Source organism: Balaenoptera musculus, chromosome 13 (genome assembly GCF_009873245.2).
Source record: "Balaenoptera musculus isolate JJ_BM4_2016_0621 chromosome 13, mBalMus1.pri.v3, whole genome shotgun sequence".
NCBI classification, from domain to species: domain Eukaryota; kingdom Metazoa; phylum Chordata; class Mammalia; order Artiodactyla; family Balaenopteridae; genus Balaenoptera; species Balaenoptera musculus.
In genome coordinates, this window is record NC_045797.1 from 54,472,341 (window position 1) to 54,493,670 (window position 21,330).

General features: G+C 36.5%; 1 protein-coding gene across 1 annotated transcript in view; it reads right to left on the minus strand.

Moving 5' to 3' along the window:
- PLEKHH2 (pleckstrin homology, MyTH4 and FERM domain containing H2) overlaps positions 1–21,330 on the minus strand; it is a 111,987-nt gene that overhangs the window by 12,675 nt on the left and 77,982 nt on the right. The window contains exons 18-24 of the mRNA XM_036874029.1: positions 19,408–19,516; positions 18,347–18,459; positions 11,708–11,887; positions 9,715–9,812; positions 8,145–8,322; positions 7,077–7,232; positions 5,129–5,226 (exon numbers count right to left, since the gene is read on the minus strand). Of these exons, the coding sequence (XP_036729924.1) occupies positions 5,129–5,226; positions 7,077–7,232; positions 8,145–8,322; positions 9,715–9,812; positions 11,708–11,887; positions 18,347–18,459; positions 19,408–19,516 (932 nt within the window). The remainder of the gene's footprint in view (positions 1–5,128; positions 5,227–7,076; positions 7,233–8,144; positions 8,323–9,714; positions 9,813–11,707; positions 11,888–18,346; positions 18,460–19,407; positions 19,517–21,330) is intronic.

The following is a 21,330-nucleotide window of genomic DNA, read 5'->3' on the forward strand; positions in this document are numbered from 1 at the left end:
TTTAGCTAAGTGTTAACCACTGGAAGGTTCTTAGTAAAAGTTTGAATTAGTAATACAGCTAGGAGGGAAAAAAGAACCTGTAGTTCAAATGGCTACAGGCAAGAAGAGCTAAAGTGCATTTTCTATCATTTCTGGCATGCCAGTAAGACTGCACCTGGGAAGGGAAAATGAAGCACTATAGGCACAAAAGAGAAAAACAATTCCAGACACACATATAGGAACACAACCTGTAGGAATCACATGCTCAAGCCCCTAATGGAACAGTTTGGGCTCCAACAGCTATATAGGGATTTGGAGAGAATGTGGAGAGGAACTCAAGAGTCACGAAAATGATCAAGAAGTCAGAAAATCAAATCCACAGATCTTGAACAGGAAAGGTGCCGGGGTTACATGATCTGAGTCTCTCCCAATATGACCAGCTTCCAGTTGCTCTCCAATCCTAAAGGGGCCTGACGCAGAGAAAGGGGCTTCTGTCACAGCAGAGAGGGCACACGTTGGAAGGCAGGGGCATTCCCAAATGCCCACCTCGTCACTTGACATCCAGGAAGCTGAACACTGTGGGATGGAAATCACGCCACTATGTGGACCAGTATCAGCAAACACACTGCTCCAAGTTCAGCAGAGCTCTCGCCACTGCCGGGTAATCCTTTTGCTCGCCTCCGACCGGCTCCGTATTTCAGTCCTCAGAGCATTTATTTCCTACTGTCGCCTTTCTCATCATCACGTAAACTTACTGAGGAAGCAGCGTGCCTTCACTCTCCATTTACCTTCCTTCCTTCCTCTGTCCGCCATGCTCTGCTGATAACACTACGCAATCTGCAATTGTGACGCCGCTTCCCTGTTCTCCTCCGGCCTCTATGTCTACCACAAATCCTGTGCTCAGAAGTCACCACTCTGCGAAGCCTTCCTCTCTGTTCCCACAACAGCCTGTAAATGGACGTGCTATATTCACAATAAGAGCGAATATCGCTGGGGTATCTACTATGTGTTAGGCTCTGATCCAAGTGCTTTACATTTGCCAACATTCAGTCCCTCAGGCAACCCTAAAGGTAGGTACTGTTTTCATCTCCACTTCACGTAGAGGGACCTGAGGCACAGAGATGGTGAGTGACTTGTTCAAGGTCACAGAGTGAGTGGGGGAGCCAGGATTCTAACCCGGCAGTTTCTCTCCAGAGCCCATGTTCTTCACTACTCTGCTATACTGTCACTGTTACAGCATTAATCACATTGCTAAGAATTCATGTCTGTCTCTCCCTATACACTGTAAGATTTCTAGAGGGTAGGAAAATTCTATTCACCTTTGAATCTCTAGGGCTTCAACAAGGCCTGGCACAGGCAGACACTGGACAAATGTTTACGGCATGAATGGATAAATGAATGGTGGTGAGAATTGTTAAATATGGAAACTATTTGCCAAAAAACCCTGAAAAATCCCTTCTGTAGCCTTGGGTAAATGAGTTAACTCTCTAAAGCTTCAGTTTCCTCATCTGTAAGATGGAGATTAATGATAACACCTACCTCGAGGTGTTGTTAGGATTAAATGAGATGATGCATATAAACAGCTCAGCATAGGGCCTGGCATGTAGTAAGTGCTCAATAAATATTGGTGGTAGTTATTATTATTACTATTATTATGATGATGAGTCTTCTCTAGAGGTCTTTAGAATCACAAGAGTCTCTTCATACTAGAATTTTTTTTTTTTTTTTTTTTTTTGGTGTGAACACAGCTGGAAGAAATGGGATAAACTAGGTGACCTGTTAAGAGGCTTCTTGGCTTAGGATCCAATGGATATATGGGTGCTCTTACAGTCAGCTAAAGGTGGCAGAGATGCGAATGTTAAACTATGTTCCAGAAAACAATAACAAAGAATTATTGAACATAATCTTTCGTTTCAAAGCGGGGAGAAGGAAGAGTTGTTCTCTGTAGAGAAAGACTCTTGCCAGTTTTGTTTTGCTAAAAACACGCTTTGATTTTGCAATTTCAAATAGACAGTAAGACACCAAATTAAATAAGTGGCTTAAATATGAATAGAATTTAAACATTAGTTACCAAATGGTTTTCTATGAGAACAAGTTCAAAACCTATTAATTAGATCCTTAACCCCTAGATCTAAGTAATTAAAATTCCATAACTTACTAAATAGAAGCAAAAATTCCGTGATAAAGAGAGCTGGTGCTTTAGTTTTGCTTATTACAGTGCTGCCTGACAGATGAAGAATCAAGTCCGCAGCTGCATGATAGGTCACAGCCAGCTCCCCTCCTAACTGTGTCACTGGAAATTAGGGCTCATTGTCTAAGCTATTTTACACATGTGCAAATCACGACCACATTTAGAAACAGTACTTTCTCATAGCTGTGGCTATCCAGCCATTTGACTTCTGTTAAAAATTAAACGTTATAATCGAGTTGTTTTTTTCTGATGTCAAAGATATTGTCATAAAGCTTTGTTGTTGTTGTTAACAAGGTGTTGTGTTATTCATGACTGTCTTTGTCCTTCCTGGTGGTGTTTGCTAGACTTGGCACAGTATTCTTATGTCTTTCAGACCATTTTTCTCCATTTCATCCATTTAATTTTGGTTCCAACTGTGGCCATCACAGTCAAAATCAGTATGTATTCAGCATTCATAAGCTATGCAGTGTTAGGAATAGTCTTAGACATGGACGTAATTCCATTTAGTGCCAAGAAAACCAAATGAGAATTCCTGAACCTCTTCCACATAAAGATATATGGCAGGTCAGGTCCAGGAGCTGGCTTCCTTCCACAAAAGACACAGGCAGCAATATGGACCTCTGGACCAGTGCTTCTCAAAACTTAGCATGAGTAAGAATCACCTGAAGAGTTGTTAAAACAGACTCCTGGGCCTTATCCCCAGACATTCTGACTCAGTAGGTCTGATATGGGGCCAAATAACTTGCATTTCAACATGTTTCCATGTGATACTGAAGCTGCAGATCCAGGGCCCACACTTTGAGAACCACTGCTCCAGCGATCACAAAACTAAAATAATCATCTGGAAGGTCCACGTCTTCCAGCTGCTGTTCTTGCCAGTCACCAAAGGGCCACAGATGAAGACTGCCATCAGTGGAGACAGGTTCCTCTGGGAGTACAGCCTATTAGATTTCTAGTATCTAAGTAATGCTGCTTATCTCTACGAATATGAGATTTTAAAACCTTAGATACCAAAGCTTGACAGGTACCTTCTTGTTACCCAGAACTCCTGCGAATCACCTCAGCTCATGAACCCCTGGAACAGAGAAGCTCTAGTGGCTCAAAACCACCATTTATTCGGATAAAAGGAGTCTGTTCAAACAGTGGTGACCCTTTAGTGTCTGAGTGTGTAAAAGGAATCCACAATATGAATGCACAACATTTATTTAACTGTTCCCCTATTGATAAACTTAAGTCCCCCCTGCAACACTTATTTTTCACTGTTATAAAGAATACTGGAATATTCTTGCCCACTTATGTGGGTATTTCTGTGGGATAAAGTATCAGAAAAAGAAATCCTGAACTGGATCAAAGGCTGTTACATTCTTTATGTTATATAGTACCCTTACTTCTCATATCCCAATTTCAGGTCTATGAACATATTCCAATAGTAGGCTTCTGAAAGAAGTCAAAACTTCACCAATAATTCTACCAGGATCTTGGTCTGATATTTTAGATTCCTTATTTTATGGGATATAAGAGTCAAATAAAACAAGAAAATACTTTTTTTAGTTTTTTTGCTGTTGTTGTACAGTTAATATAACCTGGTCAGTGAACACTCTTTATTAAATACCACCTTCTACTAATACATGGAAGAAAAGAAGATATTAAAAAAAAAAAGAAAAAGAAAAAAGAAAAAGAGGGGGCTTCCCTGGTGGCGCAGCGGTTGAGAATCTGCCTGCCAATGCAGGGGATACAGGTTCGAGCCCTGGTCTGGGAAGATCCCACATGCCGCGGGGCAACTGGGCCAGTGAGCCACAGCTACTGAGCCTGCGCGTCTGGAGCCTGTGCTCCGCAACAAGAGAGGCCGCAACAGTGAGAGGCCCGCGCACCGCGATGAAGAGTGGCCCCCACTCGCCACAACTAGAGAAAGCCCTCGCACAGAAACGAAGACCCAACACAGCCAAAAATAAAAATAAATAAATACATTAATTAATTAATTAAAAAAAAAAAGGCAGATGCTTGCTAAAAAAAAAAAAACCTTTCTGAGCATCTTTAAAAAAAAAAAAGAAAGAAAGAAAAGCTGGTTTCTGACCATTTGCCAAAGTCTTTTAAAATTGTATCAGTTGAGAAAGAGTGCTCCAGCCGCACCAGCTTTTTCCCAGTTCCTGAAACACTGCGCAGCCTCCTTCTACAGGCTTTGAACATCCTTTTCTATCCATTTCCACTCTCAGCGCCCTTCTCACGTGGGCATAAGCATCATTTCCTTAAAGAAGACTCCCAAAGTCTCCAGGCTAGGTCAGGATTCTTGTCATGTGCTCTCACAGAACCATGCTCTTTTCTTTCAGAGAACTTAATATGTTATTATATACTCATTAGAGTCATTGTAAAATTAGCAACCGTCTTCCTCACTAGCCTGTAAATTCCAAAAGATCGGGATTGTGTCTGTTTTTATTATCATTTTATCCAGAGCACCTAGCTAAGTGCCGGGCTTATAGTTGAAGCTCAATAAATACAGAGGAAGAGAGAATATGAAAGAATAAGAATGAATGGATATGAATATATCACTTCTAAAAGACTTGGGTAAACAAATATTTCTTACTACCAATCTGTAGTAGGGTATTTGAGTATTCAGTCTTATGAAAAAATGTAATAATTGTGTTAAAGGAAATTTTGAAAGTGAAAAATTATATCAACTACCCTAAGAGAGCAGCTCTATTTTCCTATAGTTTTCTTCTAATCTTTGTCCAAGTGCATATTTTTATAAAATATAATTATTCATAACATTAACAAACTAGAATTAGAGAAAAAAATTTATGTGAGTTTCTTCCTCTTCCTACAGAAACAGTTACCATTTATAAGAAAACATATAAATAAATATAACTTTTAAGGCTATTCAATAGGAAACTAAATTATAGGTGCATGATTTGAACATAGATGTATACTCCCACTTTGGCACTTGGCGATGGCATTACACACCTGTTTTTATAAGTGAGACGAACAGTTCTCGTACCTTCCCATTTCCCGGGCTGCTGTTCTTTGGAAGCCTGTTCCCATTTAGAGATAATGTCACAAATCTAGAAGGGAAGTGGAAAATGGAGATTCATACTATTTTTCACATTGGGTATTTTTTGAAGACAAGCATGTCTATAGACTGAAATTTTTCAATTAATGTGATCAAACCAAATGGACTGATGCTTTCTGTTTTAAGCTCCTGCAGCTCTGAGTTTAGAATTTAATTATAAATCACTCTTTGGTCCTGTTATCCTTTTGGACACACATTAACTTTGGACTATGGCCATGAATTTTTTACTCAAAAAGGAATCTTAATGAAGGACTGCATGAGACTGGAAACAAGAAGATTCCAGGAATTTTTCGTGATTTAGTCACTGAAGAAGCAACTTTCCACCTTCTGAGTTTATAAAGATTGGAATAACTGAAGTTATACCAAAGAAATCTGAAATATAATGTTAAGATTTTTGATAAAGAACAAAAATTCTTCAGGAACCAAATAAATGTTGTTTTTTTTTTTTAAACTGGTCATTTGAGAATTATAAATAACAGTTTTCAGAATTATGGGGTAAGCAGTTATTCACCAAAGCCCCTAATATTTACTCAGCTCAAGTCAACCAAAAATACCAGCTTATCTTCTTGACTAATTATTAACAGTGCTCAAGGAATGTCTGTCTCAAAAATTTACATTCGGAATTGCTGATCTAAACAGGATATACTTGGAGCTGAGAAGAAAAAGACATTCATTTATCTAGATGTCTCAAAAGGCAGCTGAAGAAATAAGGCAGGGGTTGGGTGGAGTGAGGTGGAAATCCTATCTTCTGACCAGTACTCCTAAGGAACTAAGTATGAGCTTTAACATAGTCTGTGGAACCCCATGGAGACCCAACAGATCGTTTTGCAAGTGGAGCTAGGCTTTTGGGAGTTAGATGAAAGTACTGATATTTCGTATGTTCTAAACTCATGGGTGTGTCCCTTGCTTTGCCCCAATTCTTTAATCTCCAAATCATAGAAATACCTTTACTCCATAACAAGGTACTTATTCCCAAGAGCAATGAAGGACCACATCAAGTAAGAGGGTCCAGACCTGGTTCTAGCTGTTTGATTTGCCATAAATCATTTTTCACTCTGGGCTTCAGTTTCCTCATTTGCAAAATAAGTGGGTTATTTCTCTAAGGTTCCTTATGGTTCTATATTCTATATTTTTAATTGTTGCCATCGCTAGATGGAAACTTTATTACAGTTATTTTACTATGACCTAGAAAACATTTTTAAAGAATCTTCCAATTCTCTGTCTTTGCTCATGATTTTCCTTATGTCTGGAATCTCTTCTTTATTTCCACAGGTCCGTATTCTACCAATCCCTCAAAGACCAGTTGAGCTCTTCCCTAATTTCCAATCTGAACTTAATCTCTCCCTTTGCAGAATGCTCACCTCACTCTTAATATATTTATCACTTTCAGATTTAAGGTTATCAGTGTATAAGGCTACTCTTTCTTAAGCAAATTAGAAGTTCACTGTGTGCAGGGACAATTTCTCGACCTTCTTTATATTACCCACAGGGTCTGGACCAGCTCCTGGAACACAATAAATAGTTCCATGAATACTGCTGAGTGAATGAATAAAATGGAAAGCCATTTTATTAGACCTTCCACACCTCCACTCTTTTTACCCTAATATTTAGGGTATTATTACGATTATTAATCCTCTTTCTCTCTTTAACATGGAGTTATGTGTGTGTGCAGATTGTATTAAGAATTCTACGGCTTCAACAAAGTCCTGCAATATTTTTTTTTATTATGAAAATTAGATTGCTTAAATTTTTGGAAAATTCTTGAGCTAAACTTTTTGCAAATAGCAGAGTAGCTTCTTTGCTGTTTTCTGGGTCTGCCTCCTTAAAAGGAGTTGGTTTTACCTTGATGTTTCCTTGAAGACAATGCTCTAAATCCCTGCCAGAAGGATCATCTGTGAACAATGCAAATCCAGACTGTGCTGGCCTCCTCATCCCTGTATCCTGGTTCAGAGTATTCAAAAATTCTTCCACTGTGGTGGATGCATCAAATCCAACTACCTAAACAGAAATAACAAAGTCGTTCTCTTAATAAAAAGGTACACACATTTCAAACTTAGATTTCAGTGGGGAAACAGGGCAATCTTGATTCATGATTAATGATAACATATATTTATCTAGGTGTTTTCACTTTTTTTTCAAAGCTCCGCTGGAGAAATTTAATGTCATCTTAGTCATTAGCTTGATGTAAGAATTCAGAAATCTTGGCTCCGGCCAACAGACATGAATTCAAAATAGAAAGATCATTTGACAGCTGCAAACATCTTGCAGAGATATTATGCCTGCCCATTAGAAGTAAACCAAGAACTACAGTACAATATGTAATCTTTAAGCAAAGGGAAAAAAATAAACAAGGAATACACAAACAAATGAACATTTTTAAGCATTTAATTTTTGTTTCTTTAATATGCAGTTAAGTATCTGAATTCCGTGATAAAAGGCTTAGAGCTACAAAGACTAATTGCTAGCTTTGGAACATGTTTGCTTGAGTTAATAAGCAAGCATTTAGATCTGAGTTGGGAGGGCTTGGACAGTTTTCCCAGATAATTCCTGAGATCTGGAGACTTTAAAGAGACTAAACCTGTACATGTCCCACATGTTAGTAATTATTTCCTCACCTAGCTGGTACCCAGGTGGGGAAAGGCCTCAACCTTTTTGTTTTTCTCCATCGGAATTATAATGGTAGTGAAACTCCTCCCTTATTTGGTTCAATTATGGATATTTTAGTGTGAATCCTTTTTAGCAAAACTGTTTCACAACTCAGCTGTCCTGACAGAAGGTCTAATACATTTGCATATTTATCACTGCCAGGAGCTGACAGAAATAGGGAGACAGTCTCACTTCCCAATTCCACAGAGTGCACTTAGAATTCTAGACTAAGCATGTTTTCATTGGGTAGAAAGTCTAATCTACCTGATATATCCCGTTCATGAAGTGTACGGGGATACTGAAGGGCAAAGAATGATGATACGGGTTTCGAAGAAGGGTGGAAAGAATTTCCATTCTTGAGGGTCTTGCTTCTCGATCTCCATTCTGTTGCGTTCTTTCTACACATCGCTGGCAATAAATGGCATATTTTCCAAATTCTGTCCTATAATACAAAACTTAAGATAAAGCCTAAGAACAAATTTAATTAAGACAACCTTTTATATATATGAAACCACTAAGAAAGCTTTCCTTGGTGTACAATATTATAATGTATTATGCTAATGTTGACAGTAATTTTTCTTTTTGAGTGATGTTAACTGCTGTCACTTTTCTCAAATTCTAGTGTCTTTACTTTTGCCACTGACTAAACCAGACTTCCCCACAAAACAATCTTCATTGTTATTGTATTATTATAGTCACAAAATAAATTTAAAATTACCAGACGTTTTATGGTCAATATACAGTGATTATATTAACAAATATAAAGAAAATAACTGTATGAAGACTAGTGCAGGATAACTTAAGAAGTGCATGATGAGGGGAGTTCTCTTTTGAAGAACATAGAGGTTAATGCCATTCCTGCTAAGCAAGGTAAGAAAATATCTTTAAACAAAAATAAAAATATTTTTCCGTTTTTACAAAACATGCACTTCTTTAAAAATGTTAAACATTAAACAAAACCGCTGGAGTAAATAAATCCAGTAAAAGCTGGATAGAGATCTTATTTGCCCTCATTTGTTATATATAATTTTTATTCTGTTTATAAAATCAGGTTGATAACATCTCTAAATAAATTTTTATTCCAGTGCCTTCTAGGTAGACTTTAAAATGTCACCTTTGTCTGGCAGGGGTAGGGGGTCCTCAGTGACTGCAATTGAAATCACATGACCTTGAGGACAGAGTCTCCAAAACATATTATGAGCTGGAGTATATTTTCCTACTGCTTCCAAGTTGTTTTTTGATTCATCATTTGTTTGTTTGTTTGAATCCCAGAGTCTATTTAAACAACCTAATATGAACCTCTTGGACAAAATGATCCTGATAACCCTTGGCTGGGTGCCCTGGGTCCCACTGTAAGAAAGCCACTCTGACAGCTGAATTTTATGAGCCCTTTTCAAAGGAGTAAAAATTCTGAAGTAATTCAAATACATACAATTATAAAAGGTGGGAAGACCATCAGAGAAGTCTTCTACATAAAAGAATTCAATGTGAAGAAAATAGTAATAGGAAAAATAAGGAAACAAAATAGTTGCTTTTATTGAATGAACACCCACTAATGATAAGACATTCATACTTGAAATGTACATAGACTTTTCACTTAAAATATTCTTTGTCAGTTTTTCAAGCTTTCACTGTAATCTTCCATAAGAGATTTAACATAACAAAGGAAGTATTTTCCCAGCTCCACATAAATGATAACCAAAGGCTTCCTGTACCAACATTTGTTTCACACATTCTTCCACAAATGTACCTGGCAGGTTACTAAATAACTTTGATTTATTGTAGACCACTCAGAGGCCACATAAATGGTTTAGCTGGCTAGAATTCTGCATACCTGGAATCTGCGTTCCTCTTTAGGTGGAGCCTGAGGAGCCACAGGAAAGGGTGATGGGGAAGGAAGAGCCCAACACAGAGCGCTAAGAGCTGCCAGCCCTGGGCAAAGAGAAGCATCACAGGTCAGACACCATGTGGTCGTCAGAGATCCAAGTCAGGGCGAGTGTGACTGACAGAGGCTGTGAGAGCAAAGGGATGATGACAGTCTTACTTGACCCCACAGTGTTTTTGCTTTTTCCATATATACATTATCTGCTTAGAGCGTTTATAATACATAAAAACATAAAAGCTTCATATTGGGTCAGAACCATAATCCATCTAGTTGTATATATTGTTGTCTACAACTGAGGTACCAGAAGACATGATATGGTAGTCCTTTTTGATATCACACCCAAAGATTAGGGAAACTGTTGCTTTTTGTTCATTTATGTATTAACTCATTCATTGAAATATAAGTAATGGCACTGAAAAAGGGCAGATTGAAAAATAGTAAAAAAAATTATTTATACAAAAAGCAAAACCAATCTACCCATACATACATACATACCTAAATAAGGGGCAAGTACAAAAATATTAACAGAGGTATGTCTAGGTAATAGAATTGTATGTGATTTTTATTCTTCTCTTGCTCTGGACTATATTCTATTTTCTCTCTTAATTTTTTTAATTAAGCAAGTATAACTTCAATAATTTTTTAAATGTCATATAAAAAAGGAGAAGGGGCAAAGGCCCTGCCCTTGAAGAACCTACAGTCCAGGAGAAGACATTATATACTGAAACAGTAATTTATAATATAACATCGCTAATACATTGTAATATTTTTTAAGTATAACCAATGGAGGGAATGACTTACTGTTGCGGAAGTCAGGAAGGAATATATGGGAGAGATGTTGCTTGGGATGGACGGTGAAGTCACAGGTAGGAAGAAAGCAGAGGGATCCAGGTAACAGGAATAATGCCAGGTGCAAGGTGAAGGATAATGCAAAGGCAGGGTGTGTTTGAAGAATGGGGAGAGTTTATTCATTCACTGTACACTGGAGGCAGGAAGTACAAAATGAAGTGGAGAAAGAGGAGGCCACTGGAGCCAGACTATGAAGGGCCCTTGATTCACATAAAGCTTAAGCTTCAGAACCCCTCTCATGCACAGATCCCCTCCAAGTCCCTGGGACAGGCCCGATGAGCTGTCATAGTCATATGACATGGTCATACGTTCCTTTAAAATGTGTAAAAGTAATGTATTTTGTACTCTTTTTTCTTGGAGAGTATTCACTGCATAAGCTTCAAGTCCCACAAAACCTGGATCCACCCCTGAGAGTCTTACAGGCTAGGGTAAGAAATTTCTGTTTTATCCTGTAGTTGACAGGGAGTCAGTAAGCAAAGATTAAAAGAGGCATTCATTAAAGAGTAAACACAAGTGACCAAAAACCCCCTGAAAATAAATTCAACTGCACTAATAATTAAGGAAATTGCATCCAAAGTCAATAGTGAAATACTATTTTTTAACCTGGAAAGAAATTAAAAGAATTACACTGAACATTGTTGAAGATATAGGAAAATTCTAGAAGTGACTCAATGAAATTCACTGGACTTGCACACAAAATTTAGGTTCCAAGATGTCTACTGTAGTGGTACTTATTATAGGAAAAATAATTGGAAAAACCTAAATGTATAGTAATTGCTATTAATGCAACTAGTATTAATGTTTTGTAGACTGTTGAAGGCTACAGGGGAAATGATTATGTTCTATACTTTTTTAAAAGTAGTATGCATACTGTAACTCTAGTAATGTGAAAAACTGTGAGTGCATAAAGATATACACATACACATTTACATATAAATATAGAAACTGAAAGGATATACATAAAAATATTAATACCTGTTTTTCCATTTCATACTTTTTGTAATTTTCCAAATGTCTGTATTGAATATGTATTATTCTTACTATCAGGAAAACAACATCATTGAAAATTGCATGTGTATGTATCAACAGATACCTGCAGTGGTCCTGGTTGATTCTGTGGCTGTCTCCGTCTTGTCTGTTTAATGAGCTGACAGCAAATTTCATTCTGTAGCTCAGGATGTGTCAGACAGATTTGCAAAGCACTCTGGGCTAGAGATATGTGATAATCAATTGCAGGAGAGTCAACTGCTGCATTTATAAAAAGTTGGCAGGTCTGAATTAAACAAAAAAAAAAGATATACTCAGGGTGAGAAATGATTAGATTTATTCTGCATGAAATATTGATTCTCTTCTTAGCAATAGCTTTTGTTTAAAAGGATGGAAAAAGATATATTGTGATAACACTAATCAAAAGAAATCCGGAGTGGCTACATTAATATCAGACAGAGTAGATTTCAGGGCAAGGAATTCTGCCAGAGATAAAGAGGGTCATTTTATAATGATAAAGGGTTCAGTTCATCTAGAGGACATAACAATCCTAAATGTTTTAATAACATAGCTTCAAAATACATGGTACAACAACCTATAGGACTATAAGGAGAAACAGACAGAGTTCACAATTAAAGTTACAGATTTCAATATCCCCTGTCAATATTTGAGAGGACAAGTAGGCAGAAAAATCAGTATGGATATAGAAAACCTGAACAACACTATCAACCAACTTGAACTCATTTGTAGAATGCTCCACCTCAGAGCAGAATATGCATTCATTTTAAGGGCATATGGAACAGTAATAGCCTCTGGTCTACCAGACTATAAACTTCATAAAGACAAGGACTCTTTCTTATTTATCTTTGTATTCTCTACACAGCACAGAATTTCTAAATTTATTTGACTACAATCCCTTCCCATCTTTATTTTCTTCTAGTAATACCAATTGGCATCTTTAAAAACTAGTTTACTGAGGAAAATATTTTGGGAAATAGTAGACTAAACAACTTAAAATGAATGCAAATAAACACTTTTTTCCCCCAAAGAGATTAAATTTTGGAGTAGGTTACTAGGAAAAGGTTATAGCATAATCTTTCCTAGACATTTTCCAAAGTAGGATATTAATACTTATCATTCTTCATTTTAACAGTTCATTGTAATAAAACTGTGAAAATTTGTTTTGTTCCTGACTAGAGGAGTAGGTACTCCTGCCTGAGAAAGTTTAGAATGGATTGCCTAAAGGCAGGGGAAGCAACTTCAATACTCATAAAGTGTTCTATCTATGAATTCTTAAAAATATTTGCATGCTAATTGAACCCCAAATTATTGTAATAATGTATTAAATAAATTTGTAGTTATAGTGTAATATATATATATATGTATATATATATATTTGTTTCAATGAATTAAATATATTGGGCTTATTAATGACATTGATATTTGGGAGTAAAATGAAGTTCTGAGAGTGAAATCAGTTTCTTTTGAGCAGGCTATTTTAAAATGTCAGTCTTTTTTTTCCTTACAACAAATGTCAGAAAACAAAAGAAGTACTGCTTGTGACAGCATATAGTTGGATCTTGCTTTTTTATACAATCTGACAATCTCAACCTTGTAATTGGAGTCTTTAGACCATTTAAATTTAATGTAATTATTAGTATGATCAGGAATAAATCTTCTATCTTGCTATTTGTTTTATATTTGTCTCATATGTTTTTTTTGTGTTTCTTCTTTTTCGGCCTTTTAAAAAATTACTAGAGTATATTTTATGATTCTGTTTTATGTCCTTTATTGGCTTATCAGCTAAACCTCTTTGACATTTTTTTATTAAGTGGTTGCTTTAGGGTTTTAGCATATATTTTAATCTTATCACAGTCTACCTTTAAGGAATATTATACCACTTCTTGTAGTATAAGAACCTTATAACAGGCTTCCCTGGTGGCACAGTGGTTGAGAATCTGCCTGCTAATGCAGGGGACACGGGCTCGAGCCCTGGTCTGGGAAGATCCCACATGCCGCGGAGCAACTAGGCCCGTGAGCCACAACTACTGAGCCTGCGCGTCTGGAGCCTGTGCTCCGCAACAAGAGAGGCCACGATAGTGAGAGGCCTGCACACCACGATGAGGAGTGGCCCCCGCTTGCCGCAGCTAGAGGAAGCCCTCGCACAGAAATGAAGACCCAACACAGCCCAAAAATAAATAAATAAATAAATAGTAATTTAAAAAGTGTTAATAATTTAAAAAAAAAAGAACCTTATAACAGTATACTTACATTTCCCCTCTCTCAGTCTTTGTGCTATTATTGTCATATATTTTATTTCTATGTATAATTTTAAACCCCACAATACAATGTTATTATCTTTCCTTTAAACAGTCAATTAACTTTTAGACAGATTGAAATAAGAAGGAAAAATTCTTATATATTTACCCACATATTTGCCATTTCTAGTGCTCTTCACTCCTCTGCATAAATCCAGATTTCCATCTGGCATCATTTTCTGACTGCCTAAAGGACATCACTAAACATTTCTTGTAGTATTGGTCTTCTGGGGATTAATTCTTTCAGGTTTTATATAACTGAAAAAGCCTTTATGTCACCTTTGTTTTTGAAAAATATTTTCACTGGATATAGAATTCTAGGTTGATAGATTTTTTTTCCTTGCAGTACTTTAAAGATGTTACTCCACTATCTTATGACTTGTATAGTTTTCAATGAGAAGTCTGCTGTCATTCTTATCTATGTTCTCTATGTGTTATGTTATTCCTCCCCAAACCACCACCCTCTTTATAATTTGTCTAAAGCAATTGATTATGATGTGTATTAGAGTAGTTTTTGTCACATTTCTTCTGTTTGAGATTCACTGAGCTTCTTAAATTTGAGAGTTTTATAGTTTTCATTAAATTTGGGAAAAGAAAATTTAAGCCATTATTTCCTTGAATATTTTTCTGTTGCCCTCCTTCCTTTTGTGGAACTCCAATTCCATATATGTTAGGCTGCTTGAAAATATACCATTGCTCACTGTACTCTATTCAATTTTTTTCAGTTTTTTTTAAACTCTGTGTTTCATTTTGGATAATTTTTCTTGCTATGTCTTTAAGTTCACTAGTCTTGCCTACTGCATTATCTTACCTGTTGTTAATCTCATCCAGTGTATTTTTTTCATTTTAGCCACTACATTTTTCATCTCTAAAAGTTCAATTTGGATCTTTTAAATATCTTCCATTACTCTTCTTAAAATGCTTATGCTTTCCTCTACCTTCTTGAATATATGAAGTATGGCTGCTAGTCTCCAAGACGGCCCCCAATGATCTCCATCTCTTGATATTCAGACAGTATCTGAGGCAATCCCTTCCATATTGTACTAGAGTTAGTCTGTGTGACCAGTAGAATATGGCAGAAATGATGGTATGCCATTTCTGAGGTTAGGTTATTAAAAATCAATGTGACTTCTATCTTGCCTAGTGCATTAGGAAGTCTTTCCATTCTGGATGATAGGAATACAAACTATTTTCAGCTATGTGTAAGCTCCAGGAATTTTTTTTTTTTGCCTATTCTTTTCTGGTAGTTCTTTCCCTAGCCTCAGGTAGTTTCCTCACACACATATGATTATCAGTCTCAGCTAAAAACTCAAAAGGAACCCTCTATGAATCTGTGGAGCACTTTCCCACTCTCTTCTGCTCACTCCTCTCAGTTTTGTGAATTCTAACCATCTTGGCCTCCTCAAATTCTGAACTCTGTCTTGGTAACTCAGGAAGACTGCCAAGCACTATTTGGGTGTCCCTCCATGCACTGTGGTCATGAAACTCTCTCCAAGATATTAAGCTGCAATGATTGTAAAGCTTACTTCATTTGTTTTCCTGAGGATCACTGTCCTGCACACCCTGTTATTCAACAGTCTGAAAACCATTGGTAGGGTAAATCCAGTTCCTGTTGCTCCATCACAGCCAAAAAGCAGAAGTTCTTCCGTTTATCTTCTAACTGGTTGTTGTTTGTACGTGTAAAAAGTTTTGATTTCTGCTTATTAATTTTGTACCTCACTATCTGATTGAATTATCTTTTCTGTTTGTAGTAGTTTTTTAAGTTTTTTTCCCCAGGTATACAATTATATAATCTGTAAATATTTGCATTTCCAATTTGTTCCCTTCTAATTTGTTTTCATTGCCTAATTGCAATTGGTTAGTACCACTAATAGAATGCTAAATAATAATAAAATTAATAATAATGGGGATACACTCTATACAGATTATGCTTTAATAAGAAGTTTTTAAAATATTAATGGGAGTGAGTATCATTGTCTTGTTCTTCACTTTAATGAAAATGTTTAAAGCAGTTCCCCATAAAGCATGACATTTGTTTTTACTAAGCAGAAATATTTTATTATGTTAAGGAAATATCAGTATTTTATGAATGCCTTTTCACCATCTATAGAGATGACTGTCGACTTAATAATAAATAATATTAATAGACATCTTAATATTTAGCCATCCTTGATTTCCTGGAACAAATCCCTCTTAGTCATGATTAGTATTCTTTTAGTATGATGTTGGATTCTCTTTACTAATATTTTATTAGTTTTTGTATGAAATGCTCTGTTTTCTACAATATTTTCTGGGGTTTGGTATCAAAGTAATACTCACTTCACAAAAAGAATCTGGTGACATGATGACTGAGAATTGCTTCAAAATAATCCAATCTTGGAGAGCAATGGGGTTGGGGAGAATAAAATAAAATTGGTCATATGTTGACAACTGTGGAGCTGGATGATGAGTATCTTATACTTCATAATATTCTCTCTACTCTTACATATGTTTGAGATTTACCCCCAAAAAAGTAAAAGAAAAAAATTTTGCAAAATTTCCTTCTTTCTTATACTTCGGGACAGTTTAAACAGCATTGAAATTATCCACACTTATAAAGTTTGGTAAATTTCCCTGTTTAAATTTTCATTCACCTGTGTAATTGGTTTTCGCCATTTATATTTTGTTATAAAGTTGATCACTTCAACCAGATTTTCAAATATATTTGTATAAAGTCTTTCTTGCTTTGGGTATTTGTGTATTCTACAGGTGGATTTTTAAAAACGTTCCATTATGGTAATTTTAAAACATGAACAAAAGTAGAGAGAACAGTATAATGTACCCATCACCTGGTGTCAGCAATTGTCAACAAGCATTTTGCCACACTTGTTTCGTTCAACCCCTGCATCCACTTTTTTTCTGTAGTATTCTAATGTATATCATGTTATTTTACCAATACTTCAGTAGGGCTCTCCAACTGATAAAGATTTTTTTCCCATAACCATCATGTCATCATTATCCCCTTCCCGAATTAACAACAATTCCTTAGTATTACCTAGTAAATATATAATTTTTTGAGATGGGTGGAATGTAGGCAAGAAAAAAGCCAAAAGAGAGACAAAAATTGAGACTTTAGGAGACTATGGGAAAATGAAGTACCAAGATCCCAGTGCAGAGTCAAGGCATGAATCCATAGAAGGTACATTATATTCTGAGACTGGAGTAATGGAGGAAAAAATAGATGAAAGAATGACTGTTGAGAAGAGAGATTCAAGGTGATCATTTCTGATGTCCTCTAATTTTCCCAATGAACTAGAAAGTAAGTTTGTTGTGATGAGCATTACTGAGTAGGGAATTTGAGAGGATGTGACCAAAGACAAGCAAAAGGAGAGACAGCTGACCCTAAGGAATGAAGACCACAGATTTACATTGGCTCCAGTCCATACGGCTGTTTGATGCTCTCTAGCAGTATGTATGTGATTAATATGGAAGCAGGCAAGACAGCAGCATTGATCTCGGTTGGGGTTCAGCTGAAGAATGCACGGAACTACAGGTTCCAAGGAACTATGAGTATTAATGAAAGTCATCCAGACTAGATAAAGAAGGAAGAAAAGCCAAGAGGCAGTTATCGTGCTCTCTCTTGATCTCAAAAAAAATAAATGGCTCAAAAAAATGTCTTAATGAGGATGAGAAATGGAAGAAAGAAAATAAGAGAGCTCATGGGCTAAGAGATTATGGTTAATGAAAGACACATTAGAATTTAAGCTTTTAGAAGTGGTGTACTTATGAGGAATGTTGAGGTCAGGGTGTGGACATGGAGAATTGGAAGGTGAAGCAGGGTAGAGAGGAAGCTTACTGACATTGAGAAGGTCAGGAATCTTAAGGCCATGGCATTGGTGAGTGAAGTGATAGCAAAGTAATTCAGGGTAATGGCAAGATTTGAGGCAGAGAGAAAGATGTGAGTTGGGAGCCAAAATCCTTAATGAAATTTGAGGAGTTAACAGAAGGTGACTGATGACAGAGATGATGAGGGTGGAGGATTAAGAGTGATATAGTTGAATGGTAAGCTTCAAGTCACCACGGATTTCTAATACAGGTTGAGTAATAAGAATTTGAGAGTAGCACTGGAGAAGAAGAAGGATATTGATCCCTCTCCCAACACTGAGGTACAAGTGATGTCAGGAATCTCTCCATTTGAGAGGTTGAAGAGGAAATGATTCTTCTGATATTAAGTGTTTCACATGGCCCAAACCATAGATAGTTTACTGCAGTAAATCTCAAATCCTCACTCAGAAAGCATATTAAATTCACCTAATTTTATTTCAGTAGATTTTCTTAATCATCATCACATTTTGAATTTTCTTGAAAAGAGTGGAACTTTATAATCTGAAGTTTTATTTTTTCCTATTAAATTTTTTAACAATATATAACTCCATATAAAATCTTACCTTAAATAATTTAATTGCTTCTGTCTGTAGAGCTTCCGAAGGTAGTGTTGTCAAAGGAGAAATGAGTCCTTCTTTGCTGTGACACAAAGTAGGGTGTCTCCATATCTGAGAGGCTAAATACAGAATGAAATATGAACAGGAAACAGAAAGAATCACTTATTTTGCCCTCACATTAAATCAGCCCTTTAGAAATTACCTCATTCTGGCTTGGCTCACAATTTAAGTCATAAAACTCATGAAAAACCTCTGATAACATTATTTTATTTCAGTTTCCAGGCCATTGGGATTCTCCTATTTCTGTTTTGGATAAATTAAAGCTAGAAGAGTTTGGTACAAATATTCTAGGCCAAAACAAGTCTACCAGGACATTGTCATGTTGCTTAAATGTGCTAAAGATTGGTGACCTAGGTGGGGAGATGACTGTACATGAGAGGGAGCTGGGGAAAGATACAGAGAGGAGAAGCCAGAGCAGAAGGAGACAGAAAGATAAAGAGGAACTTGAAGTCATTCCTAAAATCAACATTTATTAAATTCCTATGCTAGACACTGCAAATAAAATGTGATCTCTATTATTAAGTAAAGCAGAGCTTAGAATCTAGGCTCTCAATGGGGAAACCTTAGCCATAAAAAAAACTTCAGTGCAAAGCAACAAATGCTATAAAAGTTTTAAATGGTAAAGTGCATTGGGATATAATTTTAACATTTATTAGGCACCTTTTATGAGCCAGATGTTGAGTTGGGATGGGTTGGCTGGGGGAGCTCCTAAGGTAGGTAGGATTTCATCAAGTTGGTGGGGAATGTGAAGGAAGAAGGGTGTTCCAGGCAGAGGGAGTAATGTGAGCAAAGGCAGAGAGGTGTGACAGGATATGGACATATCAAGGAATGATGGTGTCCTTGGAGCCGAAGAACCACAGTGAGAATCCTGGCCCGTGACAAGCAAAGCCTATGAGAAGATGGGTACATCTCAGGGAAACAGGAACCCGCAAAGTGAAAATTCTATTAGGCTAAGGGAGTTAGGGCCCATTTCATAAACCATAAAGCGTTGTACGTTATAAACTTACAAGGTTCCCCTTCTATATTTAGCAATTTGCAAACGAGTTGTTCAAATTCAGATCCAACATTTACATTGTTACTTCCAGCTGCAACAGTCAGGTGATAAAGCCAAGTGTCCTTAAAAATCAAAACATATTAATAGAGATGTTAACCAAGACAGTTTTTGATGACTTAAGGAAAAAAACAACTTGCATAAACAGTAGAAAACTTTGACAATGGAAAAAAAAAACACTCTTAATTTTTAAATAATAACTAAAAGCCACTTAAAGAGTTCTGAAGCCAGCTTATTTGAATTGTGCTCATAGTACCTTTTCCCCATTGTTCACATTTAGAAAAGCATAAGAAAATTAAGAAAGTAATGTGACATTAAGAGACTAGAATAAATACAACCAATTAATATTCTTTTAAGAAATACAACAAATTCTATCAAATTTAAAATCTGACTCCTAGTACATACAAATAGAACATATAAAATACCTAGGAAATCCAGAAAATTTAAAGAAGGAAATAATACCCAGAAGGAACATACCTCAACACAATAAAGGCCTTATAAGAAAAGCCCACAGCTAATATCATACTCAATGGTGAAAAACTGAAAGCTTGTCCTGTAAGATCTGGAACAAGGCAAGGATGCCCACTCTTGCCACTTCTATTCACCATACCACTGGAAGTCCTAGCCAGAGCAACAGAGCAAGAAAAAGAAATAAAAGGCATCCAAATCGGAAAGGTAGAAGTAAAATTATCTCTGTTTGCAGATGACATTATCTTATTTGTTGAAAACCCTAAAGATTCCATAAAAACACTGTTAGAACTAATATATTTAATAAAGTTGCAGGATACAAAATCAACATACAAAAATCAGTTGTGGGGACTTCCCTGGTGGTGCAGTGGTTAAGAATCTGCCTGCCAGTGCAGGGGACATGGGTTCGAGCCCTGGTCTGGGAAGATCCCATATGCCACAGAGCAACTAAGCCTGTGCGCCACAACTACTGAGCCTGTGCTTGAGAGTCTGTGAGCCACAACTACTGAGCCCACATGCCACAACTACTAAAGCCCGTGCACCTAGAGCCCGTGCTCTGCAACAAGAGAAGCCACCGCAAGGAGAAGCCCGTGTACTGCAAGGAAGAGTAGCCACCACTCGCCACAACTGGAGGAAGCCCGCGCACAGCAATGAAGACCCAACACAGCCAAAAAATAAGTAAAATAAATAAACTAATTAATTTAAGAAAATCGGTTGTGTTTGTATACACTAACAATGAATTATCCAAAAAGGAAATTAAGAAAATAATCCCAAAACAATAGCAAAAAAAAAAAAGAATAAAGTACTTAGGAATAAACTTAACCAAGGAGGTGAAAGATTTGTACACCAAAAACAATAAAGCACTAATGAAAGACACTAAAGCAGACACAAATAAATGGAAAGACATCCAGTCATAGATTGGAAGAATTAATATTATTAAAATGTCCATACTACCCAAAGCAACCCATAGAGATTCAAAGTAATCCCTATCAAAATCCCAATTTTTTTTTAACAGGAATAGAAAAAACAATCCTAAAATTCACATGGAACAACAACAGACCCCAAATAACCAAAGCAATTTTGAACAAGAAGAACAAAGCTGGAGGGATCATACTTCCTAATTCAAAATATATTACAAAGCTACAGTAATCAAAATAGTATGGTACTGGCATAAAAACAGACATTAGGTCCATCAATGGGCCTAATGATTGCTTCATTAGGCCAATGGGACAGAATAGAGAGTCCAGAAATAAAACCATGCATATATGGTCACCTGATTTTTAACAAGGTTGCCAAGAATACAGTGGGCAAAGGATTGTCTCTTCAATTAATGGTGTTGGGAAAACTGGATATCCATATGCAAAACAATGAAATTGGAGGGCTTCCCTGGTGGTGCAGTGGTTTAGAATCT